The sequence below is a fragment of the Elephas maximus genome, chromosome 9 (genome assembly GCF_024166365.1).
Source record: "Elephas maximus indicus isolate mEleMax1 chromosome 9, mEleMax1 primary haplotype, whole genome shotgun sequence".
NCBI lineage: Eukaryota > Metazoa > Chordata > Mammalia > Proboscidea > Elephantidae > Elephas > Elephas maximus.
The window spans coordinates 63,509,312-63,534,218 of NC_064827.1; the positions used below are offsets into that span (position 1 = coordinate 63,509,312).

General features: G+C 51.0%; 1 protein-coding gene across 7 annotated transcripts in view; it reads left to right on the top strand.

The window, feature by feature from the left end:
- The window catches only part of COL27A1 (collagen type XXVII alpha 1 chain), a 167,206-nt gene that overhangs the window by 123,137 nt on the left and 19,162 nt on the right, over positions 1-24,907 (top strand). For all 7 annotated transcript variants that reach the window (XM_049895041.1, XM_049895040.1, XM_049895044.1 and 4 more), the window contains 15 exons: positions 3,213-3,320; positions 9,180-9,233; positions 9,346-9,453; positions 10,554-10,607; positions 11,395-11,448; positions 15,535-15,591; positions 15,786-15,839; positions 16,426-16,479; positions 16,748-16,801; positions 17,530-17,583; positions 17,664-17,771; positions 18,219-18,326; positions 19,394-19,501; positions 24,174-24,227; positions 24,732-24,794. In XM_049895041.1, coding sequence (XP_049750998.1) covers positions 3,213-3,320; positions 9,180-9,233; positions 9,346-9,453; positions 10,554-10,607; positions 11,395-11,448; positions 15,535-15,591; positions 15,786-15,839; positions 16,426-16,479; positions 16,748-16,801; positions 17,530-17,583; positions 17,664-17,771; positions 18,219-18,326; positions 19,394-19,501; positions 24,174-24,227; positions 24,732-24,794 — 1,092 coding nt within the window. The remainder of the gene's footprint in view (positions 1-3,212; positions 3,321-9,179; positions 9,234-9,345; positions 9,454-10,553; positions 10,608-11,394; positions 11,449-15,534; positions 15,592-15,785; positions 15,840-16,425; positions 16,480-16,747; positions 16,802-17,529; positions 17,584-17,663; positions 17,772-18,218; positions 18,327-19,393; positions 19,502-24,173; positions 24,228-24,731; positions 24,795-24,907) is intronic.

Consider the following 24,907-nt stretch of genomic DNA (forward strand, 5'->3'; position numbering starts at 1 on the left):
CTCCCCATCTGTAAATTGAGAGATTTGAGCTAGGCAATTCTTAAGGCTCTTCTGAGTGTTGACAGATGTCCTAGGATTCTGGGATTCTCTAAGACCTCCCCCCACCCCAGAGCCCACTGTGGATGGGGCCCACAAGGACAGCCACTCTAGCAGTGTAAGACCCAGGCTATGGGGATCTGGGCAGTTCCTGGAGCCAGGTCCCATGCAGAGCCCAGGAAGCCAGGCTAGGGCCCCTCGCAGAAAAGCAGCCCAGTACCAGGACTGGCCGTCCACGTCTGAGAGCTAGAAGAGCAGGTGGTCAGGACGACAAGCCAGAAGTGGAGTCCTGGAGCCAGGGAAGCTGCAAGAGGCTTATTTGGGCCAGTTCCCTGTCCCTATGCCAGGCTATGCTTGGAATCTGAGCATCACAGTGGGAAGGGACTTCAGAAACCAGCCTGTCCAGCTCTTTCCTGGTGCCCAGATCTGCTCTGCCCTGGTCCATGCCTCAGCTCAGAGTCTCCCTCCCTCATCTGTGTCATCTCTGGACCAGTCCGTGGAAAATACTCCCTGACTGAGCTAGAAACTGCTCCGGCAACTTCCCCCACCCCAGCTTCCTGAACCCACAGCCCAGGTCACCCCGCAGCACCCATGGTCCTGGTCTGCTGAGCTATGCTGTCACCAGGCCTGTTCTGAAGCCTCTCTTCACGGCCAGCCTGAGCCCAGACTCCAGCTCCATGCCCCGTGCACCCTGCTCTCTCTGCTCTGGGTGCGCCCCAGTTTATCAATGTCCCTCGTAAAGTGTGGCGCCAGGAAACAAACTGGCAAAGATGCACTCTGCTTTTCCAAGCCTGCGCCCCCGCCCACCCCTTCCTTGTACCCATGACTTCATGCTGTCTCCCGAGGGCCGCTCTCACAGTAATGGCTGAGCCACATGTAGACTGGCCACAGGCCCCGCCAGATCTGCCAGCTCTGATGGAGATGGCCTTCTGATGGACATGGCCTGCCTCTCTGTGGCCACTGCCCACACTGCACCCGACACATGGCACCTGCTGATACCACGGTGCCAAGGGATACAGCCTGTGCCCTGTCCTGGCAAAGTCCAGCCTGTCCCCACCTTCCCCCTCCCCCAGGAACATTTGAAGATGGCAGTGATGAGGGAAGACAAGCTTTGAGATACACTTTTGTTGTTCGTTTCTCAGAGAACCATAAAAAGCCTGTACCCATTTGGCTCACATATCCCATTTCCAAGGAAATGACCTCAGGTGCCCCAAACCCCTGAAGTCCCAAGAAGACCTTGGTTATATCCCTACTAACTGTAAAGTGGACAACACACCCCCTCCCAGGCTCCAACTTGTCAGGAACAAAATTTTCTTTTTAAGTGAGGGTTGAAATTAATACATATACCTATTTGGTGAAAGTATACACAGCCAAAGATACCCATTTTGACAATTTCTACATGTACCATTCGGTAAAAGTGGTTATGTTCTTCAGGTTGTGCTTCCATTCTTTTTATCCTTTTCCAAATTATTCCACCCCTAACTTTCTCATGGAGCCCTGGTGGTATAGTGGGTAAGAGCTTAGGCTGCTAACCAAAAGGCCGGGAGTTCAAATCCACTAGCCACTCCTTGGAAACCCTGTGGGGCAGTTCTAGTCTATCCTGTAGGGTCGCCATGAGTTGGAATCAACTCGATGGCAACAGTGACAACAGCAAGCTTCTCATATAACCTTTGGAGTTGTCGTTGTCAGTCTGATCTCACATAGATAATTTCTTAAAAGGGTACAGTGCTCAAAGCAGATCACTAATTAAGATAAGCTGTTTTTTTGGTTCAAAAAAGACTTCAGGGGTAGTTTTGGTTTAAAGTTTAAAGATGATCTCAGGGTAATAGTTTCAGGGGTCCACCCAGCCTCAATGGCTACAGAAAGTCTGGATTCCATTGAGAATTTGAAGTTCTCTCAGGAACAAATATTGTTGCCTCCACTCAATAACTGTGTGAAGGTGGACAAGCATTTGTAAAATACAGACCAGAGGATCAAGAGAGATAATCTGTGTGAATAGCTTAGCATAACATCTGGTACCTGATAAGCCCTGGATAAAGGTTAGGCATTATTAGGGGTCACTGCTGCCATCGCCCCTATCAGCTGGTTGTCAGAAAACTCAAAAGAGATAATGGGCAAGACAACCTGACTTCTTTTGGCCTCAGTTTCCTCATCAGTAAAATGGGACAAAAAGAGTACCTACCTCAGGTTTCTGTGAGGATTAAGTCGTTTATGCATGAAAAGCCCCTAGGACAGGGCCTGGATGTGGTCAGTGCTATCTCTGTAAGCGTGAGCTGCTGCCCACTCGACAGAGGCTGTGTCCTGTAGCCGATGAGAATAGTAACTCTGCAGAGCAGACAGCAATGGAGAACGTGTTTGAGATAGAGTAAGACTTTAAAAAAAAAACAAGGAATTGCAATTGGACATGCGGTCCAATTGGATTATGCCTTTAAAACTTAGTTTACTGCTAACAAGCTTCAGCACCTTGGAACAGTTGCGTCTCTGCTCTGACCTGGTACATAGCCATCCAGCTATTATCTATTATTAACTAGCAGTATTACTATTATTATTAAAATTACAAACTATTTTTGTTAAACAAGGATTGGGAATGGAACTCAGCAAAATGGAAACAGTTGTTCTGAGTGAAAGAATTGGGTGAATTTTTTCCTTCTTAAAGATTTCTTTCAGATAATTAAGACTCTTGACCTCCCAAATCAAACCAAACCCACTGCCACTGAGTTCATTCTGATACTTGGCGACCCTATAGGACAGAGTAGAACCGCCCCATAGGGTTTCCAAGGCTGTAAATCTTTATGGAAGCAGACTGCCACATCTTTCTCCTGCGGAGCAGCTGGTGGGTTCAAACCGCTGACCTTTTAGTTAGCAGCTGAGCACTTTAACCACTGCACCATCAGGGCTCCTCTTGTCCCCCCAAGGTGTCTAAATTGGGGAGAAATATTCCTTGCCTCCCAGATCTGATCGTCCCAAGAGCTGCGCGGGGCAGGTGTGCTCAGGAGCCTGTCTTCTCTCTGGGCTGCTCTCCCTCCCTGGCCAGGCAAGCTCATGTAGAGACAGCCACGTCTGGGACTGTTGGCTATGTCAGCTGAGCCAAGCCACCCCCAACCCTCTGGCATCTGATGGATTTGGTTACTAATCAGTTCTCTCTCTCTCCTCCTCCTCATGCCCTCCCTACCCAGGGGGACAGGGGTGACCTAGGCCCTGACGGTGAACGTGGCGAGAAAGGCCAGGAGGGGCTGATGGGCGAGGATGGGCCCCCGGGTCCCCCTGGCATCACTGGCATCCGGGTGAGTGTGCGTGGCTGTGTGCCATGGCTTGGGGCTCCTAGGTAAGAACATTTGTGCTGCTTCAGACACCTGGGTAGGAGGTCATGGCAGCAGCCACCTAAGTGATTGCTTGCTGTGGTCCTTCCTCCACCAGGGAGCTTCACAGAGTACCAGTCGGACCATGCCCCTCCCTTGCTTAGCCCTCTGTGGCTCCCTAGTGCCCTCAGAACAAACTGCACTCTCCTTAGCCTGGCTTGCCCAGCCCTGCACAAACCTGGCCCCTGCCAGCTTCATTCCTTCCAAGCCCACATTCAGCCACACTGGATTTTTTCAGTTCCTTGGACAATACATGCTCTCACCCCTGGGCATTTGCACGTGCTGTTACCTCTAAGATGGTCTGCCTTCCTCATTCCGCCATCACCTGCTTAATTCCTATTTGGCCTTCAGCCATCATCACAGACATTGCTTCCTCCAGAAAGCATTCCCTGCTCCCAGGCTGGACCATGTACCTCCAGTGGCGTGCAAGCCCCCCAGTGTGTATAACCGTGTGTCACCCCCATGAAGGCTAAGACCATATCTTGTTCACCTTTATGTCCTTAACACCTACCTAGTGCCTATCACAAGGAGGTGACCAAACCCTGTTTATTGATTGAAAAGACAGAGAAGGCCTTCCATCCTACCAGAAAGTCATTTAGCCCACCCATAAACACTCATGAGCATCTTCCAGGGGCCAGACCCCCTCAAGATGAAGAGGTGAATCATATAGCATCGCTGCCCTTCAGGAACGTAGAACCTGGTAGGGAAGGAATAGGAACTGCCCTGTTCACTGTGTGCATCCCCCACACCCAGTGCTTTCCAGAATATTCCCCCTTTGCTACTCTTTGATGCTGAAAGCAAACCTCTGAGAATCAGAGAGGTCAAGGAACTTGCCCAGGCTCGCACAGTTAAGAAATGACAAAGCTGGGATTTGAACTCAGGGCCTGCCTGATTCTGCATATACTACTCTTCTGCTCTGGTGTGGCCGGAACCCAAGGCTCAGGGTGGGGAGCTGGAGGCTAAAGGTGGGAGACAGGTGGAGGCCTGATTTTAGAGTGCCTCCAATATTAGACTGTTGTCTTGGGATTCAACTTTGTGGTTGGGGAGCCTGGAGGTTTGCAATGTTGAGCAGGATGTATATAACCTATAATGACACTTCCCTAGTGCTGGCCCAGTTTATTTGGCCTGCTTGGGGCCAGTGGATTCAGCAGCCTTGCAGATAAGCCACCCAAATGTACAGGCCTGCTGTCACTGTCCCTTGAGCAAGCCAGGTGGTGAGATCTCAAGCCTCTGCTGCCAGACCATTTTCCTTGGGCCGTGAATTTCGTTCTTCATCCCCCAAATGTAGAGATTGATGTTGTCACCTGGGCACAGCTGCCTGCTCTCGAGATTGCTCTTGCCTCCTGGGGCATTGAAACGACTAACCTAGGATGGGTCCAAATTAGCCAGCAACAAACAGTGGCTGTGGGAAAATCGTATTTGTTCCCTAAAATAGAAGTGAAGTGTTAATCCTGGTTAACAGCTGCAGCAGCGAGAGCTCACCAGATGATTGGAGAGGCTTCCCCTGCGCTGACACAGCGTGGGGAAATGGACCAGGGGAAGTGTAGCAAGAGGGGCTCTGGCCTGATTTCCATCAGTAACTTGCTGTTTGACCTTTCACTCGCCTCTTGCCCTCTCTGAGCCTTCCTTGCCTGTGGTAAGACGAAGGATTTGGAAGGCATGAGTTCTAAGACTCTTGAATTCCAAAGTCTTAGGGACACTTCTTTGATGCGTTTTTGAGTATCATGACTGTGGAACGGGCAGTAACCCTTGGCAGAAATAACCCTGGACCCCAAGCTCAAAGGTCAATCCCTACTTCCTGGCTCAAGCACCCATTCTCTGTGTGACCTGGCGTGAATCACTGCCCGTGAGTCTTGCTTTTCTCATTTATAAAGAGTAAATGAAACATCGGATAGGAAAGCACTTTATAAAATGCACCAGATGGTCTTTATGTATCTGGGTAAGGAAATGACTGGAAGCCAATGGTGGTGGTGATGATGGTGGTCACAATGGTGGAGGAGGTACTGATGGTGCTGGTGATCATGATGGTGGTGGAACCGGTGATGGTGATTGGTAGTGATGACCGGGATGGTGGCTCTGCCAGTGGTGGTGGCAGAGCCTGTGGCGATGATGCCGGTGCTGGTGGTGGTGGGGACAGTGGCGGTGGTAGTGGTAGTAGTGTTGTTGATGGTGGTGATAGTGGTGGTGGTGGGCTGAGGGCAGGGGTGATGGCAGTGGTAGTAATGGTGCCGGTGGTAGTGGTGACAGGTAGTAGCAGTATTAAAATCAGTATTTTGCCATCACCTCCAATTCTCATTTGCCAGAAGTGGAAAGAGGTTCATTGGGGCCAGACTGAATGTGTGTTAGAGTCGTGGAGGCACCGAGGGGCCAATGTTTGAGTTTCTTTGGCTTCAGGGCTGCAGGTCAAATATCTCCTGCTCTGTGTCCTGGCAACAGTCTAGTACTTAAAAATAGAATTTTACGAGCCATCAAGGCCTTTCCAGAAATGCATCTGTGTGCATAGGGGCCTAGCAAAAGTCCTAATCCCTGCCTCACAGCCTCACCCGAATGGAGGCTCCAGTCCTTTCTCAGGGCTTCCCACCATGGTGGGTGTCGCAGCTGGAGAGGGCCTAGAGAACAATCCTGTTCCCAGGAGAGACCTGTCTCCCTGGCCCTCTACCGAGTGCTTCGGCGCTGACTCATTTCTCCTCCTGACCAGGGTACCAGTCGTTGCAATCGTATCAATCCACTGTCAAATTCCACCAGTGCCCTGTATAGTGATTTCATCGTTGCCCATCCATGCCCGCCTGGGGCACAGGGGGCGGGGCCGGAACCTAAGTGTCCGCGTCTCATTTCTAACCTGGCTGGGCGACCCCAGGACAGCACCTTTATCTCACTGAGCCCCAGTTTCTATAGCTTTAAGATGGATTAGAAGCTCTGGTGGTACAGTAGTTAAAGCACTCGGCTGCTAACCAAAACGTCCACAGTTCGAACCCACCAGACATTCCACGGGAGAAAGATGGGGCAATCCGCTTCTGTAAAGATTACAGCCTTGGAAACCCTGTGGGGCAGTTCTCCTCTGTCCTATAGGGTCGCTATGAGTCAGAATTGACTTGATGGCAGTGGGTTTGATTTTTTGGTGGATAAAATGGGTCATAACCCCTTCCTCCCAACGCTGTTGGGAGAATTGAATGAGATGTGTGTGTAAGGTGCAGACACAGTGCCTGGCCCGTGGTACAAGGTCATGAGGATTATTAGTATTTTATTACTGGAGAAGCAAGAGACCTTGAAGTGGTCTAGTCCAGCATTGTCCAATAGAAATAGAATATGGCAAGAAATGAAGCCCTGACGCATGCCACAGCATGGGGGAACCTTGAAAACATTATGCTGAGCTAAATAAATCAGTCACAAAAGGACAAATATTCTATGATCTCACTTATATGAAATAAGCAAAAATATGGAAACCGAAGATGATTAGTGGCTACTAGGGGTGAGAGGGAGCAAGAAAGGGGGAATTGTTGCTTCGGGAGCACTGAGGTCATGCTGATGGTAGAAGAACGATTTGGAAAAGGAGAAGAAGAGTGGTTGTAGAACTTGAAGAAATGTGGTCAGTGTCGATGAACTGTGCATGTAGAAATCGTTGAGATGGCATATGTTTGGTTAAGTATATTCTTAGCACAATAAAATGAAAAAAAAAAAGAAATAGAATATGGGCCACTTGTGTAATTTTAAATTTTCTAGTAGCCACAGTTATAAAAAGTAAAAAGAAACAGGTGGAATTCATTGTAACAAGATATTTTATTTAGCTCAATATATCTAAAATATCATTTCAATATGCAATCAAGATTTTAAAAAATCATTAGTGAGATATTTTATTATTTTTTTTCAACCAAGTCTTTAAATCAATTCAGATGCTAAATTTTTGTTGAAAATACTTGATCTGTACGTAGGTTTTAAAAAATTTACAGTTGAAAAAGTAGATTCATATGTCCAAGTTGTCCCAGGCATACTTAAAGGTTTATACTCAACTGAGTTGAGTATCGGTTTTTGAATTTAATTTTAAATTAATCAAATGAAACTAAGGATTCGGTCCCTCACCATAGTAGCCACCAGGATGTTGGGCAGTCCGTACTTGGGTCCCTCCAGGTGGTTCCCTTTGGAAGAGAGTTTTCTTCTCCAATACATTTTTCCATGTTGTATCTTTTGAGTAGACTTTCTCCTTTGTGCTGACTCCAAGCCGCACCCCAACCCCCTCAGTAATTTCCATCACTGGCCACCCCAGAGAACTTGGCTGCCCCTGCCTCAGGACAGCTGCAGCAATCTGTGGACAGGAATCCAGGCCCTCTGGGTGGCCCAGGTGTCTGCATGTTCCTCTAGGACCGCCTCTTCCTGCCACCCCTCCATCACAATTAGTCTGTACCTCCCCTTAAAGCTCTACTTCCATACCAAGATTGGACCTTCACCTCTCCCGTTCTACATCATAAGCCTCTGTTAATGCAGCCAGAGGGGCTGAAACGGACCACTCTTTGTGCTTTCCATGAATGTAAATGTCCTTCCCAGCTCCCTTTGAGGCTTGGACCTTGAGGGGACCATCCAAGGGGGCAGTCATTCTCCTCCCCTCTTTTTTCTCTCTCTCTCCCTCTCTTGCTCACACATGCATACTCACTTCTGCTGAGTAGTTTCCCTGACCATGGAGACAAAGCCAGATCAGTCCCCCTGGGGGTAGGACAGGCTGAGAAGGTTGGGGATGCCCCAGATAACCCTGGGATAACCTGTTGCTGCGTCAAGTCAGTTCCAACTCAGCGACTCTAAAGGGGAGAGTAGAACTGCCCCATAGGGTTTTGAGGAATCTTCAAGGAAGCAGACTGTGACATCTTTCTCCCATGGTGTGGCTGGTGAGTCTGAACTGTCACCATTTTGGTTAGCAATTGAATGCTTAACCACTGCACCACCAGAGCCCCTTCCCCATGGGACAGAGGAGAGCAAAGCATCCTCTTAGAGGGAGCAGCCTGGGTGTCCCAGGCACACCCCACACACCCAGTGGGAGAGTGGGGGAGGGTGGCTGAACTTCCCAACACAGTGACCTGCACTGGGGAGTCCCTCTGGTCCCAGTTCCCAAGAGGGCAGCTTGTCAGTGGGACATGGCACTAAGAACTGTGCAGAGGTAAGGGAGACCCTAGAAAACCTCACCTGCCTTCCTCGTGTTGCAAACCTGAGCCAGTGGTGGAAAGGCCCCTGGACATGAAATCAGACAGATCCCAGATTGAGTCCCAGATTGAATCCCAGACCAGCTGGGACGCTGGGCAAATTAGTTGCATCACCTTTGGAAACTTGAGCTTTCTCCGTCTGTGGAAGGGTGTCTTCATCAGGCTTAACCCAAAGAGTCATTTGTTAGGAGAGGAGGACAGAGCTTGGCCCATGGAGAGCTCAGTTCAGAGAGCTGTTCCCATCAGCAGCCCCCAGGCACCTAATGGTAATCATGTCAGCAGTGACCACAACGTAGTTACAGTCTTACCCAGCATTCACTCTGTCGGCACTGTCGTAAGCATGTTGCTGAATCAACGAGTTGAATCCTCAAGTTTCACAAGGCAAACACGGCTACCCACACCCATTTTACAAATGAGGACCCTGACGCACAGGGAAGTGAGGTCACATGTGCAAGGTCACACTGGTCGTGAGTGGCAGAATCAGCTTTGAACCTGACAGTCTGGCTCCAGAAATGGCGCCCTAACCACTCCGTGGGTCAGCCTCCAGTCTTCTTTCATTTTCACCTTCCTCTCACTCTTTTCCCTCCTCTCTCCTCAGGGTCCTGAAGGAAAACCGGGCAAGCAAGGAGAGAAGGGCCGGACTGGAGCCAAGGTAGACTCCTGCCTCCCACCATCCCCTTTCTCCTGCTCCCTTGCCCCACTCCTTCCCTGTGCCTTGCTCCTGCTGAGACCTGGTTGACAGCCCATCTCTCCTCCTGCTGCAGGGTGCAAAGGGCTACCAAGGACAACTGGGTGAGATGGGCACCCCTGGAGACCCCGGACCCCCTGGCACCCCAGGCCCAAAAGGGTCCCGGGGCAGCCTGGGACCAACGGTGAGGACTCTCTGACTGGCATGGCAATGGGGGGTCCGGCATGAGACAGACGGGACCAAGGGCAGAAAGGGAGATGCCAGGATGTCAGAGATGCCAGGTTCCCCTGTGCTGATGTTGCCTGCCCCAGTAGCCAGCTAAAGCCTGGACATTCATGTCCCAGCCACCTCTTGTGGATCACGGGTCCCTTTGGGAACCTGCAGAAAGCTGCACCCCTTCTCCCTGGAAAAGTACACACAACACCAAATATTTCTTGTAATTTGTAGGCGTCTCTGGGCCCCCTGAAGCCCTCTATGGACCCAGATTAACAAGCCGTGCTATTGTGATGGGGAGAGGGGACTAGACTCTTGTGTTATCAATCAAGGTGTTTCCCAGTAGAGATCAGGGTGGAGCAGCTGCAAGTCCATAGGTGACTCTGAGGGTGCCCCAGGCCATTGCTGGGCTGCTCTGAAGGAAGGACCCCAAAGGGGTCTGATAGATGCAAGGGAGTGAAGACTCAATGGGGGTGACAGGGGCAGAAGAGAATACTGCAGCATCTCTGAATAGCAGCTAGCGTGTGCTGGTAAACAACAGCGCTGGTATGTGGTATTTACCAGTTCCTGTGATGTAAATGCTCCCACCATGGTTGATTTCAAGCAACCACCATGATGTTTCTGAACACCGAGGTGGAAGAGATGCTCAGGAGCACTCCATTATGTAGTATTTCCACCATGTAGATACCAGAGATGCAAATAGCCTCAGGACCTTAGGCAGTGGCAAAATGTATTAAAATAATTAGAAAGGAGTGAGTTTTGAGTATGCATCGTCTTTGTTTTTGGTATAATTTATTTAATTCTGAGTTCACATAATTTAATTTTAATAATAGTTCTGTTTTACAGTTGGCTCACAAAATTCCTGAATGTTGAGCAATCAGCTCTCCTGAGCCACTGGAGCTGGGATTAAGAAGGCCTGGGGCAAGGGGTGCTGCGGGGAGGAAAGGCTGAAGCACTGATGCCTTGGTTCTGGGCAGGGTGTGTGTGCCAGGCTGCTGGGCTGGAGCCTGGGGGTGAAACTGTACCTAGGTACCTGCTGGGAGTGCCAACGAGGGTCTTCTCCTCTCATAGGGCATTCCGGGACGGATGGGACCCCAAGGAGAGCCAGGACTGGCTGGTTATGATGTAAGACGATGCTGCCTTAAGGAAATCTATCCTGCCCCTCCCTCGGGAACTCTGTCCAACCACCTCCCAGCTGAGGGTCAGCCCTGGGCCACTGAAGGTGGCTGTGTCACCCGCCCAGGGAGCACCTGGACCCATAGACGAGGTGGGGTAGGGGACCACGGATGGGTCAGGTGGGGGCAAGGCAGCTGGAGACACATCCCTGGGTCCTCAGTGAGTACTTCTTCCCGGTGGTGAGTGCTGCACATCTCTGAGCCTCACAACTGCTTTCTATGGGAGGCAGGAGCCTCAGCCCATCTTTGCATCCAAGTCGACACTCAGAGGTGGCTGAGCCAAACCGACTTACACATCTGGGGAGATCAGTGTTCAGAGAGGCATGGGGCTTGCTCTGAAAGGGAAGCTGAGGCTCAGGAAGGTTAAGGAAATGGTGAGCTGGAGAGAGGGAGGTGCTAGGAGCCCAAGGGAGGTATCTGCACCTGCAGTCCTGGCCATAGCGTGGGAAGTCTGCAGGGACAAGTGTTTCACCCCTGCCTGGAGGATACTGCCAGCCCTCCTGTGATGTGGCCCCCGCTTGCTCCGAGGTGTGGTGTGCAGAGCCCCACCATCCAAGCTGGCACACCCCTGAGAGTGCTGGGAGACCAGGGCTCAGAGAGGTACAGGGCCTGCTCAGAGCCACACAGTGAGTGAGGGCAGAGCCAGGGCCCAGCCGTGTAGCCCAGTGTCTCCATCTCCGAGCCACTGTCCCCCCACCCCCCATTCTCTCACCTGTTACCACCTTGTTTTCCTGTAGGGACACAAAGGCATTGTGGGACCCCTCGGACCTCCTGGATCAAAAGGTGAAAAGGTGGGTGTTTGGTTGAGCAGCAACCACTCCCTTGTATTCATGGCCAAACTCAGCTCTGGGGAAGCAGGGGCAAGCTCCTGGGTACCTGTGAAGTTCAGACAGACTCACCCCTGCTCACACTGGCTGGCCAGGAGGCAGCCCTCAAGGCCAGTGTTGCCACTGCTGTGCCCACAGGCAGGACCACCAGCTCTACGTATGTGCTGGGTGTTGTCTCTCTGCCTGGCACAGTGGACAAAGACAGACACAATCTCTGCCCTCACGGGGCTTGCAGTTGGGCAGGGGAAATAGACACCAATCATAATGACTACATTACCAGTTACTGTCGGGTTGACTCTGACTCATGGCATCCCCATGTGTGTCAGAGTAGAACTAATGCTCCATAGGGTTTTCAATGACTGATTTTTTGGAAGTAGATTGCCAGGCCTTTCTTTCAAGGCACCTCTGGGTAGACTCAAGCCTCCAACCTTTTGGTTAGCAGCCAAGCGTATTAACCATTTGTACCACCAGGGACCTATATAATGAGTAAAACTGTGATTCCATCACCTCATGCACTCGGGAACTGAAGCCTTGCATGTGAATGAGATCACCCAGCAAGAGTGAGGAGAGAACACTGAGCAGGTAGCGCTTGGGATGAGAGTGAGAAACACCAGTGTTTAATGGCCAAGGAAGGAACTACTGAGGCAGAGGGGAAGGCATGTCCATTCCCACCCTATGGCTCCAGATTCGGTAGAGGAGAGAAATTGCTGGAAGGAACCTTGCCGATCATTGGACCCTGACCCATTGTGGGAACACTGAGAAGGGCGAAGGCATTGGCTCTGGGTCACACCACAAGGCAGTACCTGAGTGGCCCTGGAACCCAAGTCTCTGAGTCTCAGTGGCTCCGCGTCCCCCTGCCTTCCCTAATTACTCAGCTGGAATGGCTCCTAGCAGGCCCTGCCTCCTGTGCTCCCCCCCGCTCCCCTCCCCCCGCCGCCTTTCTTTTGCTGTGTCAGCTCCACATTAACTAAATCCTGCTGTCGGTGAATCACCCCAGCCTGGCTTGCTGTCTAGCTGGCCCCTTCCTACTGCTTGGAGAAGAGCAAGTCTTGCATCAGAGCAGAGCAGCCTGCAGGACAGATCCCACAGGAAGCTGAGAAAGGGACCCCGAGTCCCTCCTCAGCCTCACAGTCTGCCACAGTGGGCACAAAAGGGATTAACACGGACCCTGAAAAAGTACGAACTGGTGGGCCCCAAAACCTTTACTCTGGGTCATCTTCAGCCCCGGAAGCAGTCCACGTGGCTGCTGAGGATGGAATCCTAATACCAAATCTGCCCGAAGTCAGCCAGGGCCTTGAGTGGTTCCCTGGGATTCCCCGAGTGTCGATGGCCTCATCTCTTATGTGGGCGGGTACCTAGGGAATGTGAGGCTAAGAAAGACATCAACTATGTGTCAGACACCAGGTTCTGGCTGCCTCTCTCACAGAGGTATTTTCTGACTTATAAGGACATTTAATATTATTAATTAATCCATTAGTATTAACTTAATAATTAATATTAATCCAATCATTAATCCAACTATCTGACAGGTATTTACTGAGGACTTAGTGTGTTCCAGGCCCTGAGCCAGGGGCTGGGGAACGAGGCCCTAAAGAACTCAGAAATGAAAATAATCATGCAAATGAATAGCCAACCACGAACTGGAAGGTGCTGACAAGGGAGCGAGCTGGTTCTGCAAGGAGACAGGCTGAAATGCAATGGCTGTGTGCAAAGCCCTTTCTCTAGGTTTTCTCCCATAACCCTCACCATGACCCAGCACAGAGGTGTCATTGTCCCATATGACAGACAGCTGGAGAAACTGAGTCTCCACGATGCTCAGGGGCTAGCTCAGGCTCAGTGGTGGGCGGTGGCAGGTCAGGATGCAGACGTCCATCTGTGCGATGCAGAGCTATGCTTCCTAGCCAGAAACAGACCCTTAGATGAGCCAGTGTGCCATTCAACTTGAAAATCCCCCGTGGAGCATGTGTCTGCAAAGCCAGTGGCCAGAGGGATTATGAGATGGCTGAGACTAGGAAGGGGGAAAGGGGGGACTCCTCCAGGTTTCTGGTGCTAAAAAAAAATGCACACCCAAACTGTAACTATCTGATCAGTCACAATGCCTCTGGGAAGAGGGGTATAGAAAACTGGCTTCTGGCCTGGACCACACCTTGCTTCATGTGGCCTTGGCCTCTTCCTTCCCTGGGCCTCAGTTTTCCCATCTGTAAAATGGGGAGAATAGTCCCAGCAGAATAGGATTGCCGTAGCAATTCTATGAATCATGAGGTGCCTGGCATATAGAACATGCTAGATAAACATGGGCCCCCTCCCCCTAGTCCAGCTGCCTCACTCTACAGCAGAACCTAGCACTGGGACAAAAGGCCATGGAGAGTGGGCCCAGGTGGGGAGGAGAGGGAATCCCCACTCCCCGGGGCTACCCCCCTGGGTACAACTGGTTCTAGGCCTCGGGCCAAGTCCCACTCACCTGCAGCCTCTGCCCTCAGGAGCCACAGAGGCCCCCGGCCAAGGCCAAGGTCTGCCAGCCCAGGACTGACTCATGCCAGGGACATGCTCCAGCCCCAGGGGTGACCTGCCTTGAGCACCTACCTAAAATGGGTCACAAAGAAGGTGAAACCAGTTCTCTGAGGCTGGAGGATTCTGAGCTCTGAGGTTCTGCTATTTTCTGTTCTGCTTATACCTTCCTTGTAGCTGGTAGTGGGCATCCAACCTCTGGGGCCTTCGTGTGGACCAGGCCCAGGATGGCCTGCAGTGGCACAAGGACCTCAGCCCTGTGCTCCACTCCATCCCCAGTCTGTCCACATCCACACACCACATCATCACTCTATTATTATCAACAACAGCAATTTTAATGACCATCTACTAAGCCCCTGGTTCAGTGGTGGAATTCTCACCTTCCATGTGGGAAACCCAAGTTCAGTTTCCAGCCAGTGTACCTCCTGTGCAGCCACCACCCACCCTCACTGGAGGCTTGTGCGTTGCTGTGATGCCGAGCAGACTAAGATGGACCAGGAAGAAAGACCTGGTGATCTACTTTGAAAATCAGCCAGTGAAAACCCTATGGATCACAACGGTCTGATCTGCAGCAGATTGTAGGGATGGCGCAGAACCGGGCAACATGTAGTTCCATTGTGTGCGGGGTCGCCATGAGTCAGGGACCAGCTTGACTGCAGCTAACAGCACTGAGCCCTACCATGTGCACCACAGCCTGCTAGGGCTTGACATGCCTTTCCTTACTGAATCCATTGCTTTGAGGCAGAAGGGTTACTACTCCATTTCGCAGATAGGAAGTTGTTTTACAGACAAGACTCTGAGCTTGGACAGTTGCTGAGTGGAACTTGGGGGAACCCCAAGGCCTCCCCATCAGGGGGTGGGAGCTTCACCTAAAGCTGGTTCTTTGTCCACTGCCTCCCATTAAGGATCGGAGAAAGTGACATTTACTGAGGGCTGGATAACACCGAGCAAGTCATGTCACCCCTGTGCCTCAATGCTTCATCTGTAAAATGGGGATAATAATAGTGCCTGCTTCGTAGGGTTGTTGTGAGGATTAAATTCTGCTCGGGCTGTGGCAGAATTATTATTACTGTCTACCAGACTCCATGCAGGGTCTTCTGCATCATTTTCTGGGGTCCTCACACACCTCTATGGGCATCGCCCATTATTCCCCCCCTACCTATTCTCCAGCCGAGAAGAGTTCAGAGATGGGAAGGGACTCGTTGGAGGCTGCACCAACATCCCCCTGACCCCGTGCCCTGTGCCCAGTGACTGCACAGGGTCTTCCAGCCTGAGGGGCGGCTTGGGCATTTCCCAGCGGGGTGAAGGGTGAAGAGCTCTGCACCGCGGTCTGAGGGTCCTGGTTCCGCACCCCGGTCTGGTTCAGACAGTGTATGACCTCACGCCAGCCCTTTCCTTTTCTGGCCTCAGTCTGCCCATCTGTAGACCTAAGGGGCCTGGACCTCATCTCTAATGAAGGCCCTACAGGCATCAATGTACCTCGAATTCCTACAGTTCACCAGGAGTGGAGGCTTGTCCTAACAGCTGGTTCTGTGTCTGCAGGGGGAGCAGGGTGATGATGGCAAGGCTGAGGGGCCCCCTGGGCCGCCTGGAGATCGGGTAAGCCCCAGCTCCCTGAATCCCCTGGACCTGATCCAAGGTGGAGCCTGGGCTGCCCACTGTGTAGGGAAGGGGTGGTCGAGCTTGGCTCAAAGCTGCTTCAAGCTCCACAGCAGAGGGGGTGGCCCAGGAAGCCCAGGCCAGCCTGCCCTACACCTGGTGGCCCATGCTTTGCTGTCATCCTTGTTATTCAGGGCCCGGTGGGTGATCCAGGAGACCGCGGGGAACCAGGGGACCCTGGATACCCTGTAAGTATCAGAGCTCCTACTTGTGGGCAGGGCAGGGGATGTTAAAGAGAGGCAGTTCCTGGGCCCCTAGCCCCGGGAATTAGAACAGGCTTCACCGGCAGAAATGGCCTTTCCTTGCACTGTTAGTGCTCAGGTTGGAAGCAGAAACCCTCCCTGGACAAAGAGGGTTCAGGGGCTGCCATTCACACTCAAAGGGGATGGAGAGGGGGAGGCCCCATAGGGGGAAAGGGTGATCTGTGCCTGCTGCCTACTGATGGTCTCCTGATGTGTTCCTGAGTAGCCCCTTCCCCTCTAAGGCCTCAGTCTCCCCCTCTGTAGCCGGCTGGCAGACAGAGCAGGCACAGCCTTAAATGAGCAGCAGGCCTCCAGCAGTCTTTTTTACCTCCTCTCTCCTTCACCCATGCTTGTCCTGGGAGGCTGGGTCATTATTTCACCCATTTTGCAGATGAGGAAACTGAGACTTAGTGGGGGAAAGTGATATATGGCAAGGAAGAACAAAACTCCCCTGGGATCTTCCTCCAGATTGGAAGTTGGTCTGGGCCCCTCCAAGACAGGGACCCCTCACCTGTCTCTCCTTGGCTTCCAGGGTCAGGAGGGTGTACAAGGCATTCGTGGAAGGCCAGGCCAGCAGGGCCGCCCCGTGAGTGGTACTTCCTGTCCCATCCCCCTCTTTCCCTGAGGAGGGTGGATGGGGAAATTTAGGAACTGGACCCTTTAAAGCTTAAAGGGGCCCTTCCTGCAGTAGGGCCTGGGCAGCCCAGTCTGGTTTCTACTGCCCGGCCCTGGGGGCACCCCCAGAGCCTGCATCCCCAAACCCCTCCCCACCCTCCCCCTCCAGGCGGAGACTGGCCACCCTCCCCAGGAGAGAGTCCTGGGGCTGCCTTGCGTCATCTCACCTTGGTTTGCAGGGGCATCCTGGACCCCAGGGGCGGCCGGGACCCAAAGGATCAAAAGGCGAGGAGGTAAGAGGGCTGATTGTTCACCTGGGGAGATTGAGGCCCTGGGAGGGGAAAAAATTGGCCCAAAGTCACACAGTAAGTCAGAGGCAGGGCTAGGAAGGAGGAGAGAGAGGAAACCACAGGAAGGGTGGCCCACCTATGAGCTTAAGGGTGCTTTCTGGCTGGGATCCCATGTCCCCTCACAATAGCTGGGGTGATCAGCCCCATTTTAGAGGGGTCCTGGGAGGGAAGTCACCTGTCTGAGGTCGGCCAGCTGGGAAGGAGTAGGTGGGCTTTGAACCCAGGGCAGTCAAGATCTGAAGCCCGCCTCTCTGTCACCATACCTCACTGTAGAAAGAGAGCAGAGACTGAGCTAGGCAAGTGTGGGGGCTGGAGAGAGGAGAGAGCAGGGGAGCCTCACGGGAGGGAACTCAGAGGGTGGAGGACCCACCATTAATGCTGGGACAGCTGCCCGTGAGCCTGGGCTCAGACCAAGAAACTGCCAATGCCCAGAGCAGCCACCGTGTGAGAGCCATTAGAGGACATCAGGGCCCATAGCAGGGTCAGCAACACCTGACAGATCAAGGCCAGCCCTGCTCCTGGGCTTACAGATTCAGATGCTGCGTCCCAAGAAGTGAAAGAGCAGGCCAGCCACACAGGGACCCCTGTTTTCTCAATGCCGCCTTTCCAGAACTGCTAGGATGCCATACCCCCTTCAGGCAGCCTCCCTCATGTGCCTCTTGATTTTTCAGGGACCAAAGGGAAAGCAAGGCAAGGCTGGGGCAGCAGGCAGGCGGGGGATCCAGGTGAGTGACATGCAGCTGCTACTCCTCCACCCCCTCCCTGCCCATCACAGAAGTGCTTACCAGCTTCTTCTCTTCCCCAGGGCCTGCAGGGGCTGCCAGGGCCCCGGGGTGTGGTGGGGAGACAGGGCCCCGAAGGTGTCGCTGGACCAGATGGGCTTCCTGGAAGGGATGGTCCAGCAGGACAGCAGGTGAGCACGACTTGTGTTAACAGGTGGCAGCTCCGTTTGAGACAGGGTGGGAGGCTTCTGTAGGCCATGGGCCAGGAGGAGGACATTTGGAAGCTTGGATAGGGTGGAACCAACATGTCCAGATGTTTCCCGGGAATCACTTCATTCCTTGGGACCAGAGAATATGGGCCCTTCTTACAATCTCTTCTCAATGCCATCACCCAGGCCACTCAGCTCATCCCCTACCCAGTGGGTAGAGCTGCTGCTAGTTCCCCAGCCCACTTGCAAATCCACAGCTTGTCCTGTTCCCAGTCCACCTATCCTCACACACAGGCAGTTCATCCCATAGTATGATCCCCATCCCTCCTGCTATTCCTCGAATCCACTGAAGGTGGGAGCCATCATGCCTCCTTGGCAATCAATTTCCTGAAACATGAGAGACCAACCCTTTGCTCTCTTTCTTTACAGGGGGAGCAGGGAGATGATGGGGACCCTGGCCCCATGGGCCCTGCTGGGAAGAGAGGAAATCCAGGTGTAGCCGGCTTACCTGGAGCACAGGGACCCCCAGGATTCAAGGTTAGAGACTTTTTTCACCCACTTACCCCCTCCACCCTTCCTGTCTCGGTACCAACCATAATGGTACTGACTATATGGTATTAACTCCTGGATAATCCATGTCCCAGGGCCTGTGTGAAAATGAAATCCACACTGCTGAACCTTCCCAGGAGTCCCTGCCCCAAACTTGAACCAAATCTAAAAGTTTATTCAGGTAGCTTTAACTACTGCTCTGCTGCCAGACCCTTGGAGTCCCTGGGTGGCCAAACGGTTAAGTGCTCAACTACTAGCCGAAAAATTGGCAGGTTGAACCCATCCAGAGGCACCTCAGAAGACAGGCCTGGTGATCTGCTTTTGAAAGGTTACAGCCTTGAAAACCCTGTGGAGCACAGTTCTACTCTGATACACTTAGGGTCTCCAGGAGTTGGAATCTACTCCATGGCAACTAACCACAGCGACAGCCAGACCCTTGAAACCGATTGTTGAGTTGTCCATGGGTGCCCTCTTGTGGGCATTTGTAGAACACCAGATGTTGGTTGCCCCTGGGATCCTCCATAGTATCTTTTAAAAGATTTCTTGAATGGCTTCAGTTGAGGGGTGAAGGGCAGCCATGAATCAGTTCTAGCCCACGGCTAGACACTGAAGGGAAGATTGAGGCGAATGAATCAGGCATGGTCTTTCCTGCCCTGAGCTGGAGGTCTAGTTGCAACCCTCTGTGAGGACAGCTGGCAAAGGGAGAGATGGCTTTGGACCCCTTTATCATTATGAAATGAACATTTAAGTGGGCAAAGAAGGGTAGGGGGCATTCTGGGCAGGAGGAATGGTGTGAGTAGGGGTATGGAGGTGGAAACTGCACGGGGTGTTGATGGGAAGCAATGAAGAGAGAGACAGTATAAAAGAGTGGAGAGGGACATGGGGCCTTGAATGCCAGGGTAAGGCATTCCTCTTAAGGTTCAGCCCCCAGCATCCTGAGATCTGACCTGACCTAACCCTGTGGAATCACTGGTCCTTCTCTAATAGCCCTCCACCCTCTTCCTCTGGAACCATCTCTCCCACTTTAACTTATAATTTTGGCGTGTTTCTCTAAGGGTGAGAGCGGGTTACCTGGGCAGCTGGGTCCTCCTGGCAAGCGAGGGACCGAGGGCGGAACGGGGCTTCCTGGAAACCAGGGAGAGCCTGGATCCAAAGGCCAGCCGGTGAGTGAGCACCAGGGACTACACATGCCCACATATACTCATATGCACACACAAACATGTTCACATACACACACACACCCAGAAGCCACCTCCCTGCTCTGTGACAATGACAGAGCAACACTGTCTCAGGGTACCAGATGTCAATCTACAGGGAAGGAGGAACTGAGAAAGAAGACTTCAAGGTCCATTCGGAATGGGGATGGGTGGGTCAAGACCAGAACCTAGCATATGCTGGCTCCTGGTCCAGTGTTCTTTCCGTATCATGCCACCTAACCAAAAGAGACCTACATAAATGGAAAAACATACCATGCTTGTGGATAGGAATACTCAACATTGTGAAAAAGTCAATTCTACCCAAAGTGATCTACAATCCCAATACAGATACCAACAGCATTCTTTAATGAGATGGAAAAACCAACCACCAACTTTATGTGGAAAGGGAAGCGGTCCTGGATAAGCAAAGCATTATTGAAGAAAAGGAGCAAAGTAGGAGGCCTTGCACTACCTGACCTCAGAATGTACTATACAGCCATGGTAGTCAAAACAGCCTGGTACTGGTACACCGACAGACACACAGACCAATGGAACAGAATCGTGAACCCAGATGTAAATCCGTCCACCTGTGGTCAGCTGATCTTTGACAAAGGCCCAAAGTCTACTAAATGGGGAAAAGACAGTCTCTTTAACAAATGGTGCTGGCAAAACTGGATGTCCATCTGTTAAAACAATGAAACAGGACCCATACCTCACACCATACACGAAAACTAACTTGAAATGGATCAAAGACCTAAACATAAAACCTGAAACCATAGAGATCATGGGAGAAAAAATAGGGACAATGCTAGGGGCCCTAATACATGGCATAAATAGGATACAAACCATAACTAACAATGCACAAACACTAGAAGGTAAACTGGATAACTGGGAGCTCCTAAAAATTAAATACTTAGGCTCTTCAGAAGACTTCACTGAAAGAGTAAAAACAGAACCTGCAAGACTGGGAAAAAAAATTCGGCTACTATAGATCCAATGAGGATCTAATCTCTAAAATCTATAGAATAATTTAATAGCTCAATAACAAAAAGACAAATAATCCAATTAAAAAATGGACAAAGGATATGAACAGACACTTCACCAAAGAAGACATTCAGGTGGCTAACAGACACATGAGGAAATGCTCGAAATCATTAGCCGTTATAGAAATGCAAGTCAAAACGACTATGAGATACTGTCTCACTCCAATATTACTGGCACAAATCAAAAAAAAAAAAAAAAAAAAAACAGAAAATAGCAAATGTTGGAGAGGTTGCAGGGAGATTAGAACTCTTATGCACTGCTGGTGGGAATGTAAAATGGTCCAACCACTGTAGAAAATGCTATGGTACCTCCTTAAGAAACTAGAAATAGAACTAGAAACCAGAAATCCCACTTCTAGGAATATACCCTAGAGAAATAAGAGTACTATGAAAGGATAAAGAACAATGATGAATCTGCGAAATATCTAGCAACATGGGTGAATCTGGAGGGCATTATGCTGAGTGAAATAAATCAATCACAAAAGGACGAATATTGTATGAGACCACTATTATAAAAACCTAAGAAAAGGTTCACACACAGAAAAAAGAAAAAAACCTTTGATGGTTATGAGGAAGGGGAAGGGTGGGAAGGGAAATCACTAACTGGATAATAGATATATGTTAACTTTGGAGAAAGGAAGGACAGCTTGACCAAGGCAAAGCCATAGAAGCTTCCAGACACCTTGAGGGACGGAGTTACTGGGGCCGAAGGTTGGGGACCATGGTGTTTGGTAACATCTAGGTCAACTGGCATAACATAGTTCATGAAGAAAATGTTTTACATCCTACTTTAGTAAGTAGCATCAGGGGTCTTAAAAGCTTGTGAGTAGCCATCTAAAATACATCTATTGGTCCCATCCCGTCCGGAGCAAAGGAGAATGAAGAAAACCAAACGCACAAGGAAAATATCAGTCCAAAGGACCAATGGACCACATGAACCACGACCTCCACCAGCCTGAGCCCAGAAAAACTAGATAGTGCCCAGCTACAACTACTGACTGCTCTAACAGGGATCACAGTAGAGGGTTCAGGACAGAGTGGGAGAAAAATGTAGAATAAAATTTAAATTCACAAAAAAAGACCAGACTTCTGGCCTGACAGGGACTGGAGGAACCCCCGAGACTACGGTCCTGTAACAGCATTCTCACTTAGAACTGAAGCCACTCCCGAAGGCCATCTTTCAGCCAAAGATTAGCCAGGCCACAACAATAACACACATGAGGAATGAGCTTCTTAGTTCAATCAAGTCTATGAGAAGAAACGGGCAACACTTGCCCAAAAGCAAAGATAAGAAGGCAGGAAGAGATAGGAAACCTGGACGAATGGGTAGGGGAACCTGGGGTGTAAAGGGAAAGGGGGAGAGTGCTGATACGGGGATTGCAATCAATGTCACAAAACAATTTGTGTATAAATTTTTGAATGAGAAACTAATTTACACTATAAACTTTCACCTAAAGCACAATAAAATTAAAACAACAGCAAAAAGTAGAAACAAAACTGTTAGCTATCTAGTGCTGCTATAACAGGAATACCACAAGTGAAGCCTTCAACAAACAAACATTTATTCTCTCCCAGTTTGGGAGGCTAGAAGTCTGAATTCAGGGTGCCAGCTCCAGGGGGAGGCTCTCTGACCACTCTGAGGAAAATCCTTGTCTCAGCTTCTTCTTGGCCTTCCTTGGAGATCTCCACGTGGCACCTGACTTTCCATCATTGGTGCTTCCTTGTTTCTGTGCCTCATCTGCTCCTTATATATCTCAAAAGTGATTGGCTTAAGACACACCCTACACTGACTTGGCCTCATAAACACATTGAGGAAAACCTTATTCCCAAATGAGATCCACAGGTATACGGGTTAGGATTTACAATGCGTATTTTCGAGGGACACAGTTCAATCCATAACACAAACCAAGCGCCTACCAACTGATGAATGGGTAAACAAAATGTGGTACATCTATGCAAGGTAACATTATTCGTCCATAGAAAGAAATGAAGTACTAATAAATGCTACAACGTGGACGAACCTTGGAAATGTTATGCTTAGTGAAAGAAGCCAGTCACAAAAGGCTGTATATCGCATGATTCCATTTATATGCAATATGTAGAACAGGCAAATTCATAGAGACAGAAAATAGATTAGTGGTTGCCAAGAGCTGGGCACTTGGTGGCACAGTGGTCAAAGCGCTCAGCTGACAACCAGAAGGTTGGTGATTCGAACCCACCAGCCACTCCATGGGAAGAAGATGTGGCAACCTGCTTCCCTGAAGATTTACAGCCTCGGAAACCCTATGGGGCAGTTCTACTCTGTCCTACAGGGTCGCTATGAGTCGGAATCGACTTGACAGTAACATATTTGGTTTGATTTTAAGAGCTGGGCATGGGGGAGATGGGGAGAGATTGCTAAGGAATACAAGGTTTCTCTTTGGGGTATGGAATAAAAATGTTCTGAAATTAAGTAGTATTGATTAATGCACAACTTTGTGAATATACTAAAAACCACTGGATTTTACACGTTAAAGGGGTGAATTTTATGGTATGTGAATTGTAATTTAATAAAGCCATTACTTAAAAAAAAATGAACGGGTAGAACTCAGATTTCCTCCCCCAGCCTAGCCCTCAGCACACCCTCGCCAGTGCCCAGCCTTCACCTGCGTAACCTCAATGTGTTCTCCCAGCCCCTCTGAGAGGCAGGTGGCTTATTCTGGGGGCCTGTGTGCCTCTTCTCCTGCCTTCTGTTCCCAGTCTTCAAAGGAGCCATTAGCAAGGGGCAAGTGAGGCCTGGGCAAAGGAGGAAGGACTGTATTTTACAGATGGGGAAACTGAGGCTCAGGAAGGGGAAGTGAGTTGCCCCAAGTCTCACGACACAGAGTAGAATGTTCAGACTCAGGGCAGTGTGACTCGAGTCTGAGCTCGGAACTCCAAAATGTTCCACATAGTGACAGGCTTCCACGTCCCCAGGGCCTGCTGGTCTTTCCTCCTTTGCCCAGGCCCTCATTTACTCCTTGCGAGTGGCTCCTTTGAAGAATGGGAACAGGAGGCAGGAGAAGAGGCACGCAGGCCCCCAGAATCATTTACACCTGGTCTGAATCTAGCATGCTCCACAACACACCGTCTGTGACTTGGGCAAGTTGCTGCCCTCTCTGGGCCTCAGGTTCCTCATGTGTGACCAGGGAACATTGTGCCTCACTGGGCTGGTGTGGGAGCAAAGTGAGATGTGGTCTATGCAAAACGTCAGGCACATAGACCCTCAGCTACTCGGGTTGCTTTCAGGGGATCATTCCTTATCAGAGCTCTTGGGAGGGTGGGAGCAGGAAGCCCACAAGTCCCTTTCATTCTCTTCCTTGAACCTGGGACAGAAGACACTGAGTGCCCTGAGGCTGGTTCATGGTGGGATCCCTGAGATGGCCTCCGCTTTCTTATCTGGCAGCCCAGGCTGACGTGGAGCTGTTCACACTGTCTGTCTGACCACCTCACAGTGGAGTCACTAACACCCCTGGAGAGGCCGGGAGGGAGAAGGCAGGCCAGGGGTCCTGGGTGACTGACTGCTGGGCAACCTTCTCCTGGTCCTGTGCGCCCCAGCTTTCCTGTTCTCCCCACAGGGCGACTCTGGAGAGATGGGCTTCCCAGGAATGGCTGGCCTCTTCGGACCCAAGGTACACCCTACCACTCCTCACAAGACCTGTTGGGGTCCCATCACCCACCCATTCATTCATTCAACAAACATGTACTGCTTACAAGGTGGGCTAGAACGTAGATGGAATTAAACTTGAGCATCCTCGCCACCACCCCCACCCCCTTCCTGTTCCAGCAGGCCTGGGCTCCAAGCCCAGCTCCACACTTTGCTTGCTCTGTGCCTCCGGCAAGTCATTTAGCCCCTCCAAGCCTCAGTTTCCTCACCTACAATATGGGGATTATAAGTGTGGAGGGTTGTTCTAAGGATTAAGTAAGACCAGAGGCATATACCACACAGCATCAAGCTGGCACGTTGGCACCTGCCCAGTAATAACAACTTGGACATTTATTTCTCTCCCTGGGCCTCTCAGGTAAGGCCTCTCCTGTTAGGGAAGTGAAGGCAGGACAGACCCCAGGAGCAGGGGACCTGCTGGGGTGCTGGTCCAGCAGCCACCCAGGCACAGTCTGTTCTCTGCCTCCTGCAGGGCCCCCCTGGAGACATCGGCTTCAAAGGCATCCAGGGCCCTCGGGGGCCGCCTGGCTTGATGGTGAGTCCCTTTCTCTCTGCTAGGAGGACAAGGCAGGCTCATTCACCAGCTGGCTGGACCCATGTCCTCCTCCTCCTTCATTCTTGAGCACCCTCTGCCCGTGGTCTCCATTC